Here is a 21,017-nt window from a genome sequence, read left to right on the forward strand (position 1 = left end):
AAAAAAAAAATTGAGTTTACACAATGAAATAAGTATTGTACAATTATGTTAAGTACCTCATAAAACAGTAGGGTGGTTGTAACGAACCAACAGAAAAAAGTAAAATACTTCTATAATGTAAGCAGTGCCTACGAATGTAATGGGTATACGAATATGTTTTAACGTATGTATTATACATATACATATACGTGTGTACAACAGTATTTACGTATTAGAATTGCTAACCCAAATAGGAAATTTATTGAATAGGATAATATTGATAAATAACAAAAAAAAAAATAAAATAAAAGGAAGGGAGAAAAAAAAAAAATGAATAACAGCAAAATAGGAGTAGAACAAAGAATCATGTAAAATAAAACACAAGAAAAGAAGAAATAAGGCCAAATTGAAGAAAAAAAAAAAAAAAAGAAAAGAAGAAAAAAAAAAGCAGCTAAACAGTATTCTATATAAATGCTTTTAAAAAAAAAAGAAAAGAAAAACTAAATTTAAAGAAAAAAAAAAAAAAAAAAAAAAAAATTGACATTTTAAAAATACTTGTATCCCCCATTTAGGAAAGGTATATTTCAAAATAGCATGCGTGAAATTGTTTGGGTGCTTAAGAAAAAACGTCACTACACAAAATGTAAAATTAAAAATGAGGTATTTACTAAGGCAAATATATTATTAAACAAAAATAAAAAAAATAAAAAAAAGGAAAGAAAGGAACTAAGTTGTGACATTAATTCATTTTATTTAAAATATTTGAATGCTTTACATTTCCCAGCTTATAACTTACTTTCGGCTTAATGAATTCATTTTAATTTACTTAATTAAATGAGCTTATGAATTTAAGTATACTTTTTTATACCTTTCACTTTTTTTTTTCTTTTTTTTAATTTTTCGTTTCTGCATAAATATATGCAACATGTATAATTATTTGAAGAGTTATAAAAATTTCAGTAGAATTCATAACAGTTAATAGCTCGCATTTTTACTCGTTTTTCTATGAGAGAAATGTGTGCCAGAGGCTCTTACAAAGCACAAATAAAAAAAAAAAAGAAAAAAAAAAAAAAAAAAAAAGACACTAACTAAATGAGTATACATATATTTATTCAGAATGTATAACCAACTGAACAGAAACAAAAAGAAGAAAAAAGATATCGATGATGAAAAATTAAATGTAGGGACAATGATAAGATGCAAACACTAGAGATGGCATCACATATATATTTATATTTGTACATGCGTACATATGTGTATACATATTTGTGCTTATATAAAGTTGTATAAACCTTTTAAGTGTATATTTGTGTAAGGAAAGGAGTACCTTCACATGTGTATACTAATGTCCCTCTATAGTTTAAAATCGTGACTTTACACACATTATGATGTTCTTTATGCAACGTTTCCCCCTTTTGCAACTTGTTTGAATAATTTGTCAAGGAACAAGAAGCTGCAAAAATTTACGCAGAGTTTGTACGGTCCTTTGAGGGAAATGCCTTGGAAAAAGGAAATAAATTTGTCAAAAGTAAAAAAAAAAATAAATAAAAAAAAAAATAATAAATAAATAGTAAAATAAATAATAAAATAAAATTCAATTGTGAGACAACTGATATGAACACATACACACAAGCATACGGTTTTCTCTAACCAATGTATTCATATGTGCGTATGGGTTAAGCATCATTTTGATATACGAATACATTGCCCTTTTCATTCTATTTGAATAGGTGGAAAAGTATTGAACCCGTCGAACACTCACTTCGTGCCATCAGAAGATGAAAATAGGAAAAAATCAAAGAGCAAATTTAGCAGGGTAGGAATTATAAAGATATTTGACATATACATAAAATTCTATATATGTGTATATATAAACACATGAATTTCCCTGTGGGGGAAATTCTTGAAGGAAGAACCACAATATGTAATAGCACGTACAAGCTTAATAAAGCATATTTCATACTATGCTTAGTTGGTGTGCTTTACATGATAGGTTTTTTCATTTTTTTCAGGGAGATTATTCATATGAAGAAAAAAAGAAAAAGGAAGAAAAAATAGACAACAACAAAAATAGTTCAGGGAAAGTAAAAGAAATAGATAGTTTTTTAGAAGGTTACACATTTTATTGTATTTAAAGGAGAAATGTTTAAAAGAAAAAAAAAAAAAAAAAATTAAAATAATAATAATAAATAAAAATACATACAAAACTATTACCTTTATGTTTTATTCACGTCTACAAATAGAAACATTTTTTTTTTTTTTTTCCTTTTTTTTAAATATACGTATTAATAATTAAAGAAATTAAATTAAAGCAGAAAATTTTGGATGAAAGGAAAATTTTAAAGGAAAAAGCACAATTAGCGAAATCTGAGGAGGAAAAAATTAAAATAAATAGAAAATTAATAGAAATAGAAAAAAATGAAACGTTATTTCCGTATGTTCCAAGAAAGGAGAGGGTTGCAAATTTATACATAGGAAATTTGTCTCCGGAGGTAAGAAAAGGGAGTTTCTCAAATGACATCATGATCTACTAAACATAGAATACGTATCTGTCAGGTGTGGAATAATTGTCATATAGATTATGATGTCAGTCTATTTACATGTGCACATGTATGAAAATGATAACCAATACCCTAATGTCAATGTGTATATTGGATTGATGTTCTTGATGTATTATAACTTCACATCTTCATATCATTCTCATTCTTCCCCTCCCCCGTCACAATTTGCAGGTTACTGAGGAATACATATGCCAACGCTTTGGAAAATTTGGAAAAGTAAACAGCGTAAAAATAATGTATCCACGTACAGATGAAGATAAGAAGAAAGCAAGAATTAGCGGATTTGTTTGCTTTGAAAATAGAGATGATGCAGAAAATGCAAGGGATGCATTGGATGGTGTAGAAATGTTTGGAAATATAGTGAAGGTTGGTTGGAGTAAAGCCATACCGAAAAATTTAAATACTAACAAAAGTGAATATAACAATTTGAATTACGAAAAAAACAATTTGTATAACATGAGTTCGAATAAAAAAATTGAAATTTTATTACCAGAGGATAAGAAGACGAAAAGAATAATTGATTTGTTAGCAAAATATGTTACGGAAGAAGGATTCACATTTGAAGAGACTATAAAAAAAAATGAGAAGGACAACCCTACATTTACATTTCTTTTTAATACGTCAGATTTATTTTATTATTATAAATGGAGGGTCTTTTCTTTTGCCCAAGGAGATAGTTACAAAAATTGGAGAGCTGATCCATTTCAGATGTTTGAAAATAGTTATGTATATGTGCCACCGATCCAAAAAAACACCAAAAAAGTTGTTTCAAAGAAGGGCAAAAGGTAGCATATTATTTTTTAAAACAAATTTCGATGAGGAATCGTTTATTTTTGTGGGAATGAGAAATGGAAATGCTGTTATATTTCGTAAAATGTTTTATTTTGGTTGTATAGTTAACTTTTTTTCTTCTTTTTTTTTTAGTAGAAACAAGAAGAGTGAAATAGACGAAAGGAAGAAGAAAAAACTTGTTAATATTATAAATAATTTAAATAAGAAGAGGTAGACAAGCAACTTATTCTTATTACAGTTTATTGTGACATAGTTTTCCTACTGTTTTGTCACTCGTTTGAGAAATTGTCCACGTGTGCTTAAATATATATATATATATATATATATACACATTTAATCGCATTTTTTTTTTTTTTTCTAGGGTGAGCATATGTCGTGCCATGATATTCTGCACAAGGCACAGCGACTTTAGCGCAGACATTGTGAAAACTATTTCGAACTATTTAACGGATATGAAATACGATTTGCTGAAAAAGGTAGGTTGACTTGTATAAGAGCTCTTTTTACTTAGTTTATTTATTTGCACTTTTAATTTTTATTTTTTATGCGCATGTGCGCATTGAACATATATTTTACCCCAGCTTTTCACATTCCTTTTGTTTCTTTTCCTGTCCAGATAAACTTAGTTTACTTGCTTTCGGACATTCTTTACAACTGCAGCAACCAGTTTTACTCGTCCTGGTCTTACAGAAAGCACATAGAAGAAGAGCTGCCTCGAATATTTTTTCATTTTCGGAAGAACACAAAAAAATGCGATAGTAAAATAAAGGCCAAAATATTTATAGATTCGATTATGAATATATTTGATATGTGGGACGTATGGGCAATTTACAGTTCCACTTTTATGAACGGTTTAAAATGTTTATTAACAAATAAAAAATTAAGTTATGTAAAAACTGAGATGCATGATTCTGATTATGATCCCGACGTAGACGGGACAAAAATTGAATATTTCGATGAAATAAAGCGATATCCATTAAATTTGAGAAGAAACGCATATTTATATTTTCACAAAGAGGAAAACCAATTAAATCGATTATGTGAACAAAGAGGTTTGTATTTCGATGAGAATTTCAAAAGAAAAAAGAAAATAAAATATTTAATATTATATGATGAATTTTGTAATAATAATAATAGTACACCAAATGAAAAGGGCAATTTAAACATGTTATCGGATGATATTAAAAAAGTCCCTGTACTTTTCAGTGACACGATTGATGCTACTTATGACGTAGAGGAGAAGAACGCCAATCATGTGTTTTGAAAGGATAGCAAAAAAAAGTATATTGCTGTTTAATTTATATGTATTTTTTTAAACTCCATATATAAATACACATTTGCATAATAAAAATTTGTAGGCACACATGAAGGTTTATACCATTTTTTTTATTGCACTTTTTTGTGGTTTCTACATTTATCTGTTATATATGTGTATATATAATATGTACGCTTTCGTCAGAAAATGCTTTAACCCGGGCATTGGTATTTTTTTACATCCACGTACTACACATTTGTGTGTTTTGTATTATGCCAATTTAAAAAAGCACATGCGATACAATTCATTTAACAAAACTTTTTTTTTATATCTTTTTACACATAAATTTGTCATGTGTAACATTTCACTTATTAATTCTTTTGTTTTGTTTTGCTTTGCTTTGTTTTGCTTTGCTTTGTTTTGCTTTGCTTTGTTTCGTTTTATTTTCTTTTTTTCCACAAACAAAATAAAACTATTTTGTTAAAATTAAAAACATGGTAACATTTAAAATTTGGATAACAATTGAAAAGGATGTTATTTTTCCCTTGCTATTTCGATTGTGCAAATTAAAATTTATTTATAGTGTGGGTTATGGGAAAATTCGCTAAATTTTACAGATACATATACATTCTGCATGTTAAAAGAAGACTAAAGCTTGATAGCTATTTTTTTTTTTTTTTTTCATGACTCAAATTGACAAAGATTTGAATACAGTTGTCGTTTGTGGTGAGGTTCATAATATTCCACCCATCTTACTACCGCAGCTGAAAATATTATTCTGTTGCACTTTTTAAAGTATATCAAAAAGGAAATTATGTGCGGCATACATAAAGAATGTGCTTATTATTTTTTTTTTATGTCAAATATTTTTTATGCAAAGTAATATGGGCTTATATCCCTTTTTTTTTTTTTTTTTTTTTTTTTTTTTCCTGGTAATGTAATATTACATATGCTTCATACTTCCTGGAATTATACGTTTTATCAGGTCACATTTTTAGCCACAAAAAAAAAAAAAAAAAAAGTAAAATAAAAAACTCATCCACCCGATCAATAGGTGTAAATTTTTTTTTTTTTTGAAAAGTCAGTGGGATATCCTGGATTTTCCCCCTTACCCCCCTTGTAAAATTAGAGGTATATCCTGAAATAATATGAAAATAACAAAATTCTTTATTATAATGATCAGTGCCATACCATATACATACATGCCGGATCCACATATATATGAAATCTTGAATTCTTGTGTCGAATTCATTCGTACATACAACTATACACAATACGAACTAAGGATGTGCCATTATCATCTATTATATATATTTTAAGAAATTATGTCGACATCCCCAGGGCTAAAATATAGCTACCACTTCAATCACCAGTACGGTACCAATTTAAATTTTCATTATTTTTAAGGAGCTAGCAAAAATATTAACCACATTTAAATATACTTATTTTTACATAGTTATATTACATAGTGGGCACATATGTTTTGTCAAGCCAGCATAAATTTATGGATATACCTCTCTTTTTCTTTTTTTTTTTTTTTTTTTTTTTTAAAAAACGAAAGGGTTATGTATTTTAAAAAATATTAACGAATGAATAGAATAAAATTAACATTTTTTATAAACCCCTCCAATTTTTTTTTTTTTTTTTTTAATCACTTTTTATATTTAAAAAAAATAAAATGTAAACATTTTTTTAATTTTATTTTTCTGTAAATTTTTAACAAACAGGATTGAAAATTAAAAAAAAGTTCCATTTTATATTTTCTTAAAACTTGATCAAGTATGCAAATTTTTATAAATATCCCATATGATGACTCCTTATGTATTGAGTCATCCAACGTTAGTACCATAAAAAATGTTAAAGAGCAAATATCAGAACTGAAAGGTTAGCCAAAGAAAAAAAAAAAAAAATATATATATGTAAACATGTATATTTATCCCATCATTTTTTCCCTCCATTGTGGGATCCTTTTTTATGTTAAAACACACATGTTACTTTTGTACATTTCCCCGTTTGTATTTAACACCTGTTTTGCATTAACAGAGTTAAAATTTAGTTTTTTATTATGCCCATTTTAACTCTTTGAAGAGTGTATATATGTATATAATTATACTGTAATTTTTGTGTGTGAGATATTCTTTTTTTTTGCTTTTATATGATATATAGTGGCTAGACGCCTCCTTATGTGCAATAATCATGTACACTTCTCTTATTTGTACACATTTATATACATTCATAATTTTTCTTGCGTATACAAAAAAATTACGTAGGTATTCCTTGTGAGGCACAAAAATTGTTCAAAAATGGTCGCCAGTTGGGAGACGAAGAATTGATTGAAGTTGATGAATCTGAATTTGTAAGTTTTAAAAGAAATAGGAAAGAACAGAATTTATAGCATATTTATGCGTCGTTTATGCGTCGTTGTTAATATACATATGTATTGTATATAGTATTGTACAGATTATTGTTCTGAGTATCTGGGTACAAACAATCAGAATAACAATTTTCTCATGTGTGTGTTAAGTGTCTACATATGAATACGAGAACCGATTGAAAGTTTTTCGTACCCGTTTTGTTGTGATTCCAAAAGGGTGCACATAAGAGAACAAACACAATTGGAATACGCTCGATTTTTGCTAAGTGAACGAATAAGAAAAGAGATAAATGTTAATAGGGTTCATATTGTTATGTATGTGTAATGCATGGATACTTTCGTCCATTTTTGCATGTCTATACGGCTATACCATATTGTGTGACCAATGCATATATCGTGAATATTTTTGTAAATTATGTTTTATGATGTAAAATTTTTATTTTTTATGATGATAAAATTTGTCAAAAGCAAGTAGGGACATGAGAATATAAAATGTGTTCGCGTTTATATTATCTGAAAAAATAAAAAATGTACATTATGCTTTCTCATTTTTTATTCGTATTGTTTGCTATAAGGATGTGCAAAGGTGATAGGCCTTTCCCATTACTTCATTTAGTTTTACATCGAAATGTGTCTCATATGGGAATACGGAAAAGTGTCCTCGTTTATATTATGCAGAATATAGTATCCCCATTCTGTGTTCCACCATTTTATGACATAAAAATTAGTAATTTGTGGTGTCTTCCTATTTTTATCGAATTTTTTTTTTTTTTTTTCAGGAGTACACCTTAAACTTAACTTTTGGATTACTTGGAGGTGGTAAAAAAAAGAAAAAGAAAGTTTATAAGAAACCCAAAAAGGAAAAACATAAGAAAAAAAAAGTCAAATTAGCTGTACTTAAGTTTTACAAAGTTGGAGATGATGGAAAAGTATTTAGATTAAAAAAGCAGTGTGATAATTGTGCACCAGGTACTTTGATGGCAGCACATTTTAATAGGGATTATTGTGGAAGATGCCACCTTACAATTATGAAAAAATAAGGCTCCTTAATTTTTACTATACAAGCGTTTTTTTAAAAATGTTTTTTTCTTTTTTCACATCACATTTCTTATTTTTTTTTTTTTTTTTTAAATTACACATGTAAAGAACATATAACAAAAAACTAAGAATTATGAATTAAAAATATTACAATTCATTTACAGAAAAAAAAAAAAAAAAAAAAAAGTCTTATATGTTAGGTTAGGTACCCGATGTTGTGCATTTCGCAAGAACGAAATGGAAAATTAAGCAACGAACGGTCCTTGTGTGTATGAAATGTTCTACACTTAGGTAATAATTCCATCGCAATTTATAAAAGGGTATTATCATTTTTATTATATATGTATATAAATACAAATAATACATGTTCATGCTTATATACATGCTATCTTTATATTGTGAAGCATTGAAAAGGGCAACCAAAGGAATAAAGTGTTCCATTATTATATGTTGGTATAATAAGACTCCTTTTTTCCCAAAGGGGGAAAAGGACATATAAAAGGACAGAGGTATGCAGAATGGATTAACGAAAAATAAATGCGCGTTCAAAAATTATGAAAAGTTTTTTTTCATGTGAACATTTTTTCCCTAATTTAAACATTTTGGAAATTCTCAGTAAGGCATAGAAAGCTGTTTGCAAAATTTTACTTTCTGAATTTTAAAAAAATAAAGGAAAATTGTTCAAAATGTAAAATATAACTTTGCAGATATGTTACTGACCAAGGGGGGGGATCTTTTTTATTTTTTCTTATTTTCTTTATCACACATAACAGAGAGGAGATGGGAGTAAGGAAAATTTGTACCACTGGATTATTATGTACATATGCAAGTATTACATAAACGCATGTCACTTGTGTCATTTACAGTAAGAAATACTGACGAAATTTTGTATAGTCATTGTATGGAAATGTTTTATTTTGTTAAAATGTAAAAGGTGAAAATGTTCATTTGTACATTCGTTAAAAAAAAATTAAATTGCTTGTATAATTTTTTTTTTTTTTAAAGTTTATGTTCTCTTTTAATCATCTTGAAAAAAAAAAAAAAAAAAAAAAAAAAAAAAAAAAAAAAAAAAAAAAAAAAAAAAAAAAAAAAATTTTTTTTAAATTTTTTTTTTTTTTTAAATTTTTTTTTTTTTTTTAATAATATTTAAAAAAAAAAAAAAAAAAAAAAAAAAAAAAAGCAGAAAAAAAAAAAAAAAAAGAAAAACATTTGATGGATCAGCGCATGTGCCCCCTTTTACATTCCCACAATTGGAAGAATTAAAAGGAGAAAAAGTATATTTTTTAAAAATATTATAACAATGGGATTTTATAATGGCAAAAGTTTAAGAAAGGACATAGAAGTATAAGTCTGTTTTATCCGATTTTTGTACGTATATATACAGATATATATATTTATCAACTAGGCAGAATGGGAATTATATTGTATAATAAATTATATCCATTGAAGTAAAAACGAGAACAAATAAATTTAAATTTGAATACATTAGGGAATAAGTTTTTGTACGAAAAATGAATTAAGTTGCATTTTATTGGACTACATATATGTTTGCAGTATACATATGTTGCATGTAAACGTTATGAATACATTTACATAAATGCCCTTGGATATTAATATATATATATATATATACATATATATAATGCAATTGGAGATATATATGTAAGCCTAGAATGACAACTTTTTGGGTGAGCACAAAAAAGCATTATTGTGAAACGTGCAACTGCTGGTTGTCTGGGCATAAAGTGAACATAAAGAATCATGAAAAGAGCGCAAGACATGTCGAAAATTTAAGGAAATTAATTAGCGAATCATTTAAAAGGAAAGAACAAGAAACGAAAGAGAAAGAGTTCCTTGAAAAGGAATTAAGAAAGTTAGAAAATGTAGAAAAGAAATACTTGTCAAATTTAAATAAAAATGAAACATCCCCTCAACAAGATGGCGACAACAAATTGAATACTCCATATTCTTATGCCAACAACATAAGTAATAACAGGAAAAGTAATAACAATAATGAAGGAATAAACTGTAGTAATAACCGGGGTAATAGGCATTCTAGTCATAAAAAATGGATTCTAATGGTACATGAAGATACGGGTTCTTTAATATTTTTCAACAGACTGAAAAACGACATTGTGTATGAAAAACCAAAGGATTTTCATGAAAATTTACTCAACTACGAACCAGTTTCTGAACAGAATGGATGGCATAAATACTTTGATTATAACTCAAATAATTATTATTATTTTAATATTTACAGCTCGAAAAGTATATGGGAATATTCAATAAACAGAATAAGTACTTTGATTGATTTTATCGATCGTTGTGATGAAGCTGAAGAAAAAAAAATCAGTAGTAATTACACAGAAAATGTGAAATTGAATACGGATGCAGATCCTTTGTCTGGTCATCACGTCCTTTTAAATAGAAATATGAATTACGCAAATTACCCCCAAGAGTATATTCCGAATAGTTATTATATACATGCCAATTATAATTCGTTAAGCAACGCAGCAGGTAACACAATGGAGCTGGTTGAGAATTCGAAAAAAGAAATGATTAACAGGAACAGAGGCAAAGATATATTTTCTGGTGAAAGCGGTGGTAACACATACGATAGTACACAGTATAACAAAATGGGTGATGCATTTTCTGTCTCCACAAATGACAGGATGCATGAAGATGGAGAAAAAATTGTAAAAGAAAAAAATAACATAAAGGGTAATGCAAGCCCAAGTGATAGCAATACAGTGAACGAAGTAGTCAAAACAGAGAAGGTCAAAAGTGCAATTATCACAAACAAATTTAATAAAAGCAATATAGGTCTAGAGGGGAACAAAAATAATATGAATAGTTCTTTCTCTTTTAAGGAAGAAGACAACAATAACCTTTCTCCGTATAGAGAGAAAGAAAAGAATGGTAATACAAAAAAAGATAAAGAAGGGGAAAGAAACAAGACAGATGAAAAGGGTCAAATTAAGAAAGACTGTGCAATTCAAATGGATGAAAGCTCTAAACCAGGCACATGGGAAGTTGTGGAGAACGAGATAAATATAATTTCTAATGAAAATGTTGAGAAAATTTTTTATAATATAAAATCTAAAGAAGAAATAGAAAAAGAAAAAATTGCGCATCTAGAGGATCATATTCGTTATGAATATTCTGAATATAACGAATTTTATATAAAAAAAAAAGAATTAGAGAATGAAAAAATATATTTAAATCAAGAATTTAAATTTGTTGACAAACCTATATATAAGAAAATTATTGATAAGAATCGGGATAAAAAAGTAGAATTTGCGAAACGGAGCATTAAGGGCATGATGAATAAAAAAAAAATTGCATAGAGCAAAGCTGTTTAAGTTATATCCCTAAGTGGGAGGGATTTGTCCTATATTTTTTTTATATTTTCCGAAAAACTGACCATATTTTTCCGATTTGTATATGTACGAATACGTACATATGTATATATATGCAAAAGTATATGTGTAAATTGTTTAACATATAGTATGTTACTTTTTAAAGTTCGTATCTATTTTAAATATAAAAAAGTTAGCAGTTTCCACACGCCAACTTTTTGAATTACAGGGGTTGTTAAGCTAAATGTTATTTGTTTTTGCGCATTCGTTTTTTTACTGCTTTTTTTTTTTTTTTTTTTTTTTTTTTTGTTGATTTGCATGTGTTAACATAGTAAAAATAGGATTCTTATTTATTCAATTTTTGTTTTTTTATTTACACATATGAATAATATGAACTCATTTTTAGTTATGTCATAATAATTAAGCATTTAAAAAGAAAATAAAAATGATAAAATTAAAAATGTATTAATCATTATCTAAAAACCATGCACAAAATGTATTGTGCATATTTACAACAAAATATGTACACATGATGCATTGTAATGGAGAAAATAAGGGTTTCTTTTAAAACGCTACACATGATAAGCATTTTGGTAGTAAGTAGAACTTTCTGCATATATGCTAAACGTATGTGTATGCATATGTGCATATATATTATATTCACACACAATAATCAGAAAGGGGCGTTACCTATTTATAGGTGTACTTGGATTAACAAGTTTAAATATAAAATTTCATGAATTTTGTAAGAGGTTAGCGGTGAAAAAAAAAAATTTAAGATCATGAATTTTTATGGATGGCATATATTAGTAAAAGAGCTTAATTGATGTGGAGCTCACGAAACTTAAGTGCTGAAAAAAAAATAAAAAATAACACATATGTGCATACCATGAATACATACTACGTATATACATACGTAAGTAAATATTCGCAACACATGCATACAATTTGTTTTAAAAAATGAAAAATTTCTTCAAGTTTCACCTTTTAAAAAAAAATAATTTTTTTTTTACAATACATTTTAGAAGCAAAGGAAAAGAGAAACAAGTGTTAAACAAATGCCAACTTAAATCATAAGGGGGTAAAAAAAAAGAGTGAATTTTATAAGAACACTAGATTTTTATACTTATACGCAGAAATATTCACTGCATGATATAGGTAAATTTTGAAATAATAAAGAGATAAAAGCGAATACATATCTAAATGCTGCTAAACATTCCTCACTATAGTTTATGTTAAAGATATCCACAAATAGGCATAAAAAAATATATACACATATATAAGATTATTTATTTATTTTTTTTTTTTTAGGAACACCCAAAATATATAATCAAAGACAAAAGTATACAATGCATATGTATCTTGCATTGTAACATAGTCGTCTTTACTACTAATCTTAAATAGCCCAAATATTTCACTCTTCCTTTTTTTTTTTTGGGGGGTGGGAGCGAGGAAACACATATTCAGAAATTACATTCATCATATCAGCTTATTTTCAATATTTGTGTGAATACATCGGTTTAGGCGTCTCTGATTGGGTACAACCGTATTAGGAAGTTGGAAAGTCGAGCTGCAGTGTTGACCCTCAAAGTTGGTCTGCAAAGTTTATCTGCAAAGTTGATCTGTAAAATTGATCTGTAAAATTGAACTACGAAATCGTATTGCAGATATCGCTTGATCCACGCTCCTTCACACACACACTTGTTGACCTTGCAAAAATCGGGAAAAATGGAAGGCTTTGAAGATATTGAAAATGCATATAAAGAAATAGAAGACGAGATAATAAAAACCATTGACGAGCTATGCGGATGCAATTATCTGAAAATAAAAGATGAAATAATCATGCCTCACATGAGTGAAAGCCTAATCAACAAAATAATATTACTGAACAGGCATATTAACGATAATAGCAACGCTGAAGAATTTGAGAAAAGAGTAATGAACGAAAGAGTGATGCAGATTAATGATAAGTTAATTTACCTATTATGCGATTATTACATTAACAAAAAGGAAATAGATAATTTAATTAATTTCACATCTAGTAATGAAAATTATTTTAATGTGTTACCTCAAGCGAAAATGGCCAAACTGATTAGAAATATTGTAGAGAAGATATCGAAAAAAATTCGAAATATAAGTACATTATATATAATATTTAAAAAGTATATGAATTGGGCATATGAAAAGAAAAGAAATTTTTTAAGGTGTCGTATAGAGGTGAAAATAATTATCTTATTTATCTTGAAACAGAAATATAAAACAGCATTGAGTTTAATTGAACGATTGCTGAAGGAAGTAAAGAAGGTGGATGACAAAACACTGTTACTTGAATTGTACATTGTTGAGACGAAAATTTATATGTTACTTAAGAATTCTACTAAAATGAAAGCATCGCTGACATTTGCAAAGAATATTGCAAATACTATAAACACAGCTATTTACATTAATAGTGAAATAGATTTGCTATCAGGAATCCTATTTATATATGAAAAAGATTATAGAAGTGCATATATATACCTCTACGAATGCTACGAAACGTTGTATACGTATATTTATAATAGTCATAACAACACTTTGGATTTTTTAAGCAAAAAAAATAACGATTTTTATTCTGTTATTATTCATAATATAATTAATACGAGTACAATATCATCACAAAATAAGACAAAAAGTATAAGTCAAATTAGCCCATTTTTACTGTCCTTTTACACATTTTATGAATATTATGACAGCAGTAATAGCATCTTAAATTTGGACGAAATGAATATTATTTCAAATAATGTAAATTTAATATATAGTGACATGATATGCAAAATTAGTTCGAGTTACCAAGAACTTGATGAAGAGAAGATTTACTGTATTACCAATCCAATTGAATTAAATTATGAATTAATTAAATATTTGACATTAGATAATTATGGAAATTTGCTAGAATCTAAATCGAGTAGCAACGTTACAGAAAGTTCTATTTTTATTTTTCCTGAAAATAATACGATATGTGGAAACTTTGGCCTAAATTTAAATATAGAAAATTTAAAAGTTATCGTCCCTTTGAAATACATGTTACTATGTAAAATATTAGAAGAGAATAATAGAAAAGACATAAATAACATTTTGTGTGAAAATAATAAATTAAATTATATTCCAAATAAAGAAATTCAAATACTGTTGGAGATATCCAAATGTTATGAAAATAGGTCTTTAGACGTATTCGAGAAAATAATTAAAATAAATATTTTCCTTATCAATGTGGATAAGGTGATTTACAACTATTTGAAAGAGCTGTATGAATTGTTACTAGAAAAGAATATTTTAAAAATTATAGAAGCTTATAGTTGTATCGATTTGAATTACATAGGTCAAAAACTAAATTTAGATTTAAATAAAATTATTTCAAAATTGTCTGAAATGATCTTAGATAAAAAGCTGAATGCTACGTTGGATCAGAATATTGGAATTTTAATTTTGTACGATGACATGCCAGAGACCAATATGTATCACAACGTTTTGGAAATAATAAACAATTTGACAGAATCGGTGGATATACTTTACCAGAAGGCACAGTTGACGGTATAGTGATGCTTTTGACAGATGTTTACAAGAATTTTGTAAAAAAATAAAAAAAAAAAAAAACTGCGAAATTTTTTTTTTACAAACCAGGTGATTCTTTTTTCGAAAGGAATTTCATATATATCATATAGAACGATATAAAACTTATGGATCTCAATTTGAGATAGAATGGGTAATTTTTTAAACGGATAGAAGTATACATATATTATTGTTCTGATAGACTTTCCTGCATGGTACTTTAAATCTTTCTGCATTTTTTCATGTACATTAAAGCGGTTACATCTGCAGGAGTATACTCAGATGCACACATATCTGGGTTCGTATTTTTTTTCGAAAACGTTTTCTGGTCACCTTTTTTTTTTTTGCACTTTCTTTTTACATGTTTTTTTTAAAAAATATTAGCTCTGTGTTACTTTTTTTTTTTTTTTTCAATACTAAAAAACAAGTTATGAAAAATGCACTCATAAAAAAAAAAAAAAATAATAACAATAATGTAAAATAAAATGAAATAAAAAAAATGTAATAAAATAATACGGATTTACAGCAAAAAATCAAAAAAAACAGTGCAATCACATGCACTACTAGAGGAAGTATACACTACTCGAGGTACCAGAATATGGGGCCCTCTCCCTTGGATCCATCAGTCCTTGGAGGCATCCAAGGAAATGAGGTGGATTTGTTTTTTATAATGTAATTACTTCCGTACATACACATGGTACAATAAAACAAAACGAAAGACCACAAAAACCAGACAATGGATACTTCCACTTTGTTTGCATCTTTCAGATGCTCAGCATCTGGAACAATTCTCTGTGGATGTTTTTGTTTTAGTCTGTTAAACAAAATTAATCGAAATACATCTGTTCTTTCTGGGCCATGAAAAGCACTTCCTCTTATTTTATTTGTTTTTGAATTACTTGAATTTAAATCATTCATTGTTATTATTTTTCCATGGTAAGAACCATTTAAGTAACTAAACATGTCTTCTTGCCCCTTATGTGCAATAGGGCTTATTACTTTAGTTTTTTCAACTGGTTTTATAATATCTAACAAATTAGATGGGGCAATATATTTCCACTGGTTGTAGTCATGCCATTTTCCTAAATATATATGATTTCCTGCTAAATTCCTTTTTGTTAAAGTTAAGAGACCAGACGTCATTTTGACTTAGGAGGTTGTTCTTCTATCAAATACTATCTCGCTCATTTAGCGGGGAGGGTCTCTGTTTCCTTCTTCTGCCTTTTCACGAGCCTCTTTGGCCGAGTTTGGATGACTTTTCTGTCACTACTTGGTGAAGTTTTGTATAACTTTATTTTATTTTATTTTTTTTTTTTTTCTGTACTTGTGAAATGTTAAATGTAAAATCTTTATATTCTTCACTAGTTCAGGATGCTTTTCATCTTTATCGAGAACATATGCGAGTGTTCAAATCATTTCTTATAAGGAGCACATATTTTTGTGTTAAAAATATATTTATCTAAGCTGACATGTTATATACAAAAAAAGTACAGGAGAAAAGCAAAGGTGGGGAGGGGTGAAGAAGCAGAAATTAAGTTCTCGACATATTTTTAAAAACAGAAATGTATTGCTAACAGAAAGTGAAATCATGAATGGATTACGTGGATGCACACTCTATCGCGCAAAAAAGGGAGTTAACGAAATTGACTTTTGTGTAATGGTGTGTATTATGATAACTTATGATGTGTTTTTAAATTTTAAAAAAGGGTTAAAGGTTTTTTGATTATTTTATGAAAAAAAAAGCAACAAAAAAATGGTGATGAAAAAAGTAAAATAAATTTTATAATATCGGCACGAAATAATTGAGCTCCTAAATTAAAAGCATTTTCAAGTGGAATTTTCTTTAACTACGCACCATTGTGCTATGAGTGACTGCCTCCTTACTTATTGTTGAACTTCCATAAATTATGCAGAATAATAAAAAGAATAATTAAAAATGTTTCATGAGAAAATTTTGCCACTCTTGAAAAATGACATTGTTATTATGTATGTGTGCATTTTATATCTGTGTTTTTATTCCATTACTTGGAGTAATTTTCTCACCGCCCCGCACAGAATCTTATATTTTTTGGGCGCGTAAAATATGTAAATGTTTGTTGTTTAAAAATGTGAATTTGATATATATATGTGAAATAAAATATGAATATATGGCAACAATTGAAGTGCGCGGAAAGGTTAATTATTGTTTTGCGAGTATTTGTATATACATATACAACTAAACATTTGCTGCAAGCGATACAGAACTTTTTGATACACTCCATATTTTACCATAATTAACTACGTGTTAAAACCTTATTAACTGCCTTCATTTTGATATTATATTCTTCAAAAATATCTGGGGAAACAACAAAAAAAAACAAGTGTAAAATATGGTGTAATTATTACAAGCACATAAATTTTTCTTAACTTTAAGTCCCTTTTAAAAGAGAAAAAAAAAAAAAATTATTTGTCCCCATATAAAAGTTGTTAATACTTTTAATTTTATGCAGCATTTTGTATCACAACATTGTTACATAGATGGTAGTAGCTTGTGCAGGGAATGGTTTGTGATTTACTGCTGTGCAAGTGGAAATGCTTTTTCAAAAAAAAGGCAAAGAAAAACCTTCTTATGAAGAGTGGTATATTTAAAAATTGATTAAGCGGTGTGTTTCTAAAGAATGAATTTAATAAAAATTACAATAACAAAGAAGATAAAACTTATGGCATATTATGAATAAAATAACAAATAGCTTTATATTAAATTGGATAAACATTAAATAGTTTTGGAATAAAATTAATAGGTAAATAAAAGGAAAATTGAATTTTCATTTTAATGCTCTTCCATGGTGAGTACTAAGTTGGCAGACAGCAAAACAGAATTGTGAACGGGAGAGTGGGTAAAATCGGGTTAACTATATTATCGATCCATTGGGGTGGAACAGTATTTTGCATATACAGACAAAAATAAATGTACATATATATATATATATATATATATATATATATATGTACATAATTGTGTACATATAAATAGCGCAAAAAAAAAAAAAGGCATGTATAACCCCATGAATGAAGAATGGACAGAATGGGATAAACCCACGAGGAAAAAACTGCTATTCACCATCCAAATCGTACAAGAAACTTGATACATCTAAATTTAATATATTAACGAAGGCGTCCTCGCCGAAAAAGTATTTCAAGTTTGGAAAAGTTCTTCCTCTATCCCCATTGACAAACTCTTTTATATACATACCTGACTGTGCTAATAAATACAACAAAGAAAAATGTTCATGAATAAAAACGAGATTAAATTCAAAAATTTTTCTTTCTCGTTTTATTAAACTTCTTCTATGAAGTACTCTTATTGGGGTTTTTTGCATAATGCTAATTATGTAGATGTCATCATTTTTATGATAATTTAAAACATCCTGATTGATTTTTTGTATTTTTTCTTTAGTCATTGGAGATGAATGGTATATTATACATTTATAGGCCTTTTTTCTATCTTCTCCATACTTCATAATTTTTTTTATTAGGCCATAATTTGTGCTAAAAGCAACGTTGCTAAATTTTACATCAACTAGGTTGTTAATATTATAACATGGTTTGTTATTTTGAGTAGTAGGATTTTTCAATGTGCTTGAATGGAGTGTTGTGTTTGTGCTTAAACAGCCGTTTAAGTTGTCCTTATTGCTGTTCTGGAAATATTCTTGGGTGTTATTTGGGAGGTTTGCGACAATTATGTCAATTTTGTTAATGTCTTCAGTCTTGTCAACTTTGTTAATGTCTTCAGTCTTGTCAATTTTGTTAATGTCTTCAGTCTTGCCAACTTTGTTAATGTCTTTAACTATGTCAATTTTGTTAATGTCTTCATTCTTGCCAATTTTGTTAATGTCTTCATTCTTGCCAATTTTGTTAATGTCTTCAATTTTGTCATTTTTGACAAATTGTTTTTGATACTCCTCAAGAACCAACTCGTCAGACAGCAGTACTTCCAGTTCTTTGTTATAGTTACATGCAACGTGAAAATCGTAAATCCTTTGTTCTTGCATAATTTTGTCCTTTGCTTGTTTTACCAGCTCTTTATGACAGTTTATATCGTACAAAGAAATAACGTCCTTTTTGTTTATTAATGCATAGCTATCATTAATTACTTGTGGGGGAGCATTATCCTGGTTAAATTCAGATAAATTATTTGTTAACAAATTATTATCTTTATCATTTCTGTGTTGAATCAAAAAATTTATTTGTTCTACTGTTTTAATTTCCGATGTTTTACCACTACTATAAGTGTCAGCTAAGTTCATCCTTTTTAATTTACTAAAAAGTAAGTAAAAGTTTAGAAAAGAAAATTTCGTTTCTTTGAGAACAAAAACAAAGGGTCTTCCTATATTCATCATTCGTACATCTTTATCTTCTCTTCCTGATGCCATAAATGTGCATGTAGAAGATGAAAAAGCATTTTTAAAAATTTGAAAAATGCATTCTTCCACTGATAGTGCACTTAGAGACACGTTATTATTGACGAACCACTTTGTTTGTGACATTTCTTTGTTATATTTGTTGTAATAGCCACATATACATAGATTGTTAAGTGATACATAAATGTCGAACGTTGTAACTGGGTTAGAAATAGCTAATTCGTTATTTTCTATTTTATCAGACGCAATTTTGCCATTCATTTTTTTTTCTGTCTGCTGAGTTTCTTCCTCATTTTTCGTTAAATCATCACTGTCATGAGTGTTGTAATAGTCCCTATCACTGTATAATATTTCAGGTTCTTTTCCAGCAGCAGAAGAAGCATCATTGCGATTTATTATTCTTTTTTTTTTATGTAAAAATCTATGTTTTTTATTTTTACTTTTATAAGCTATTTCGTTAGACTGATTGTTTTTTCTTTCTATTTTCTCATCAGTGTTGGCACTAAAAATTAACACAGTTTTCTTGTATAAATTTATAATAAATTCAGCCTTGTCATCAGTTAAAGTTACACTATCACAAATTTTGTTGTAAAATGTTAAGTATAAATAAACAAAAATATATACAAAAGTTTTATGGATTTGTTTCTTAAGAAAATTATTGCTGCCTAGTTTTATGTTCATAATAATGTGCTCTTTTATATTTTTATAATTGTAGTTAAAAGTATCCAGGGTGACAATTTGAGTATCACATAATATTTGTTTTGTTTTATGTAGATAGAGGTAAAAAAAAACTATATCAATGTTATTCAAAAGAGTGTCAAACATGTTTTTCGTATTTTTAAAAACGCTGTTTATAATTGTTTCCTCATTTGCTGTTATGGGGATATTTTCCCTTTTCACATTATGATGGAAACAGCTGTTTTTGTTATAAAATAATATTAAATCTATATTGTGCAATCCGCTACACATTTTGCATAAGTAAAAATTCTTATAAGCCTTTGTATAGACATCTTGTAAATGTTCCCCAATCGTGTTTATATTTTGATCTTCTATGTATTTTAAAAATCGTTTCTTATTATTGTCTAAAAAGAGTTTACTCTTTTTCTTTTCCTTCACATTTGATACATCATGATTATAATCATTTAAAAAATATTCATCGAAAAATAGGTAATCATGGTCGTTTAAGGTTTCTTCTGATAAGGAACACCGATAGCAGATGTTTTCCATTATTTTGCTTCATGTGCAGTAGAGGACTCACAAGTAAATGCGTAAACAAATTCGATTATTGTGCAAAGGCGGGAAATTTTTAAAAATGCCAATTAAAATGAAAGTGATCAACAAACATATACATAAAAGAGGGTATACGTTTGCATATGTGCATAAACATATATAAATGCACAAATTTATTTTATCAATTTTGTAAGATGATAAAATTACTGCTAACTAAAAAATATTATGGTCAGGAACATATAGCAGAACTATTCCATCTTCAAAGTAACTTCTACATGTTTTTATTCCCTCAGGTGTTTCCTCTGTTTAGGCTTACATTAAAATAACGATACAGGGGAGAAAAAAAAATAAAATAAGTACAAATTGTTTTATACACTTTATATATGTATATATATGTAAATATATACATGTGTGCAATATCTTATATTAGAATTAATTTGG

General features: G+C 27.6%; 6 protein-coding genes across 6 annotated transcripts; 4 read left to right on the forward strand and 2 right to left on the reverse strand.

Moving 5' to 3' along the window:
- Positions 1–1,096: 1,096 nt before the first annotated feature.
- On the forward strand, positions 1,097–4,596 carry PGO_134590 (U2 snRNP-associated SURP motif-containing protein; the record flags this gene model as incomplete). The annotated part of the gene is made up of 9 exons (XM_028689975.1): positions 1,097–1,159; positions 1,423–1,507; positions 1,710–1,795; positions 1,992–2,091; positions 2,278–2,471; positions 2,712–3,325; positions 3,465–3,542; positions 3,694–3,808; positions 3,949–4,596. The coding sequence occupies 9 exons, from the start codon at positions 1,097–1,099 to the stop codon at positions 4,594–4,596; spliced, it is 1,983 nt and encodes a 660-aa protein (XP_028545776.1).
- Positions 4,597–6,368: 1,772 nt separating this feature from the next.
- Positions 6,369–8,001, forward strand: PGO_134600 (ubiquitin-40S ribosomal protein S27a; the record flags this gene model as incomplete). Its single annotated transcript, XM_028689976.1, has 3 exons — positions 6,369–6,471; positions 6,858–6,943; positions 7,741–8,001. The coding sequence occupies 3 exons, from the start codon at positions 6,369–6,371 to the stop codon at positions 7,999–8,001; spliced, it is 450 nt and encodes a 149-aa protein (XP_028545777.1).
- Positions 8,002–9,672: 1,671 nt separating this feature from the next.
- On the forward strand, positions 9,673–11,346 carry PGO_134610 (hypothetical protein, conserved; the record flags this gene model as incomplete). The annotated part of the gene is made up of 1 exon (XM_028689977.1): positions 9,673–11,346. The coding sequence occupies one exon, from the start codon at positions 9,673–9,675 to the stop codon at positions 11,344–11,346; it is 1,674 nt and encodes a 557-aa protein (XP_028545778.1).
- A 1,740-nt stretch (positions 11,347–13,086) lies between these two features.
- PGO_134620 (26S proteasome regulatory subunit RPN6) lies at positions 13,087–14,934 on the forward strand (the record flags this gene model as incomplete). The annotated part of the gene is made up of 1 exon (XM_028689978.1): positions 13,087–14,934. One exon carries the CDS (start codon positions 13,087–13,089, stop codon positions 14,932–14,934), a length of 1,848 nt encoding a protein of 615 aa, XP_028545779.1.
- A 591-nt stretch (positions 14,935–15,525) lies between these two features.
- Positions 15,526–16,089, reverse strand: PGO_134630 (hypothetical protein, conserved; the record flags this gene model as incomplete). Its single annotated transcript, XM_028689979.1, has 1 exon — positions 15,526–16,089. The coding sequence occupies one exon, from the start codon at positions 16,087–16,089 to the stop codon at positions 15,526–15,528; it is 564 nt and encodes a 187-aa protein (XP_028545780.1).
- Positions 16,090–18,038: 1,949 nt separating this feature from the next.
- On the reverse strand, positions 18,039–20,573 carry PGO_134640 (hypothetical protein, conserved; the record flags this gene model as incomplete). Its single annotated transcript, XM_028689980.1, has 1 exon — positions 18,039–20,573. The coding sequence occupies one exon, from the start codon at positions 20,571–20,573 to the stop codon at positions 18,039–18,041; it is 2,535 nt and encodes an 844-aa protein (XP_028545781.1).
- Positions 20,574–21,017: the final 444 nt, after the last annotated feature.

Source organism: Plasmodium gonderi, assembly GCF_002157705.1.
Source record: "Plasmodium gonderi DNA, contig: Chr13, whole genome shotgun sequence".
Lineage (NCBI taxonomy): Eukaryota > Apicomplexa > Aconoidasida > Haemosporida > Plasmodiidae > Plasmodium > Plasmodium gonderi.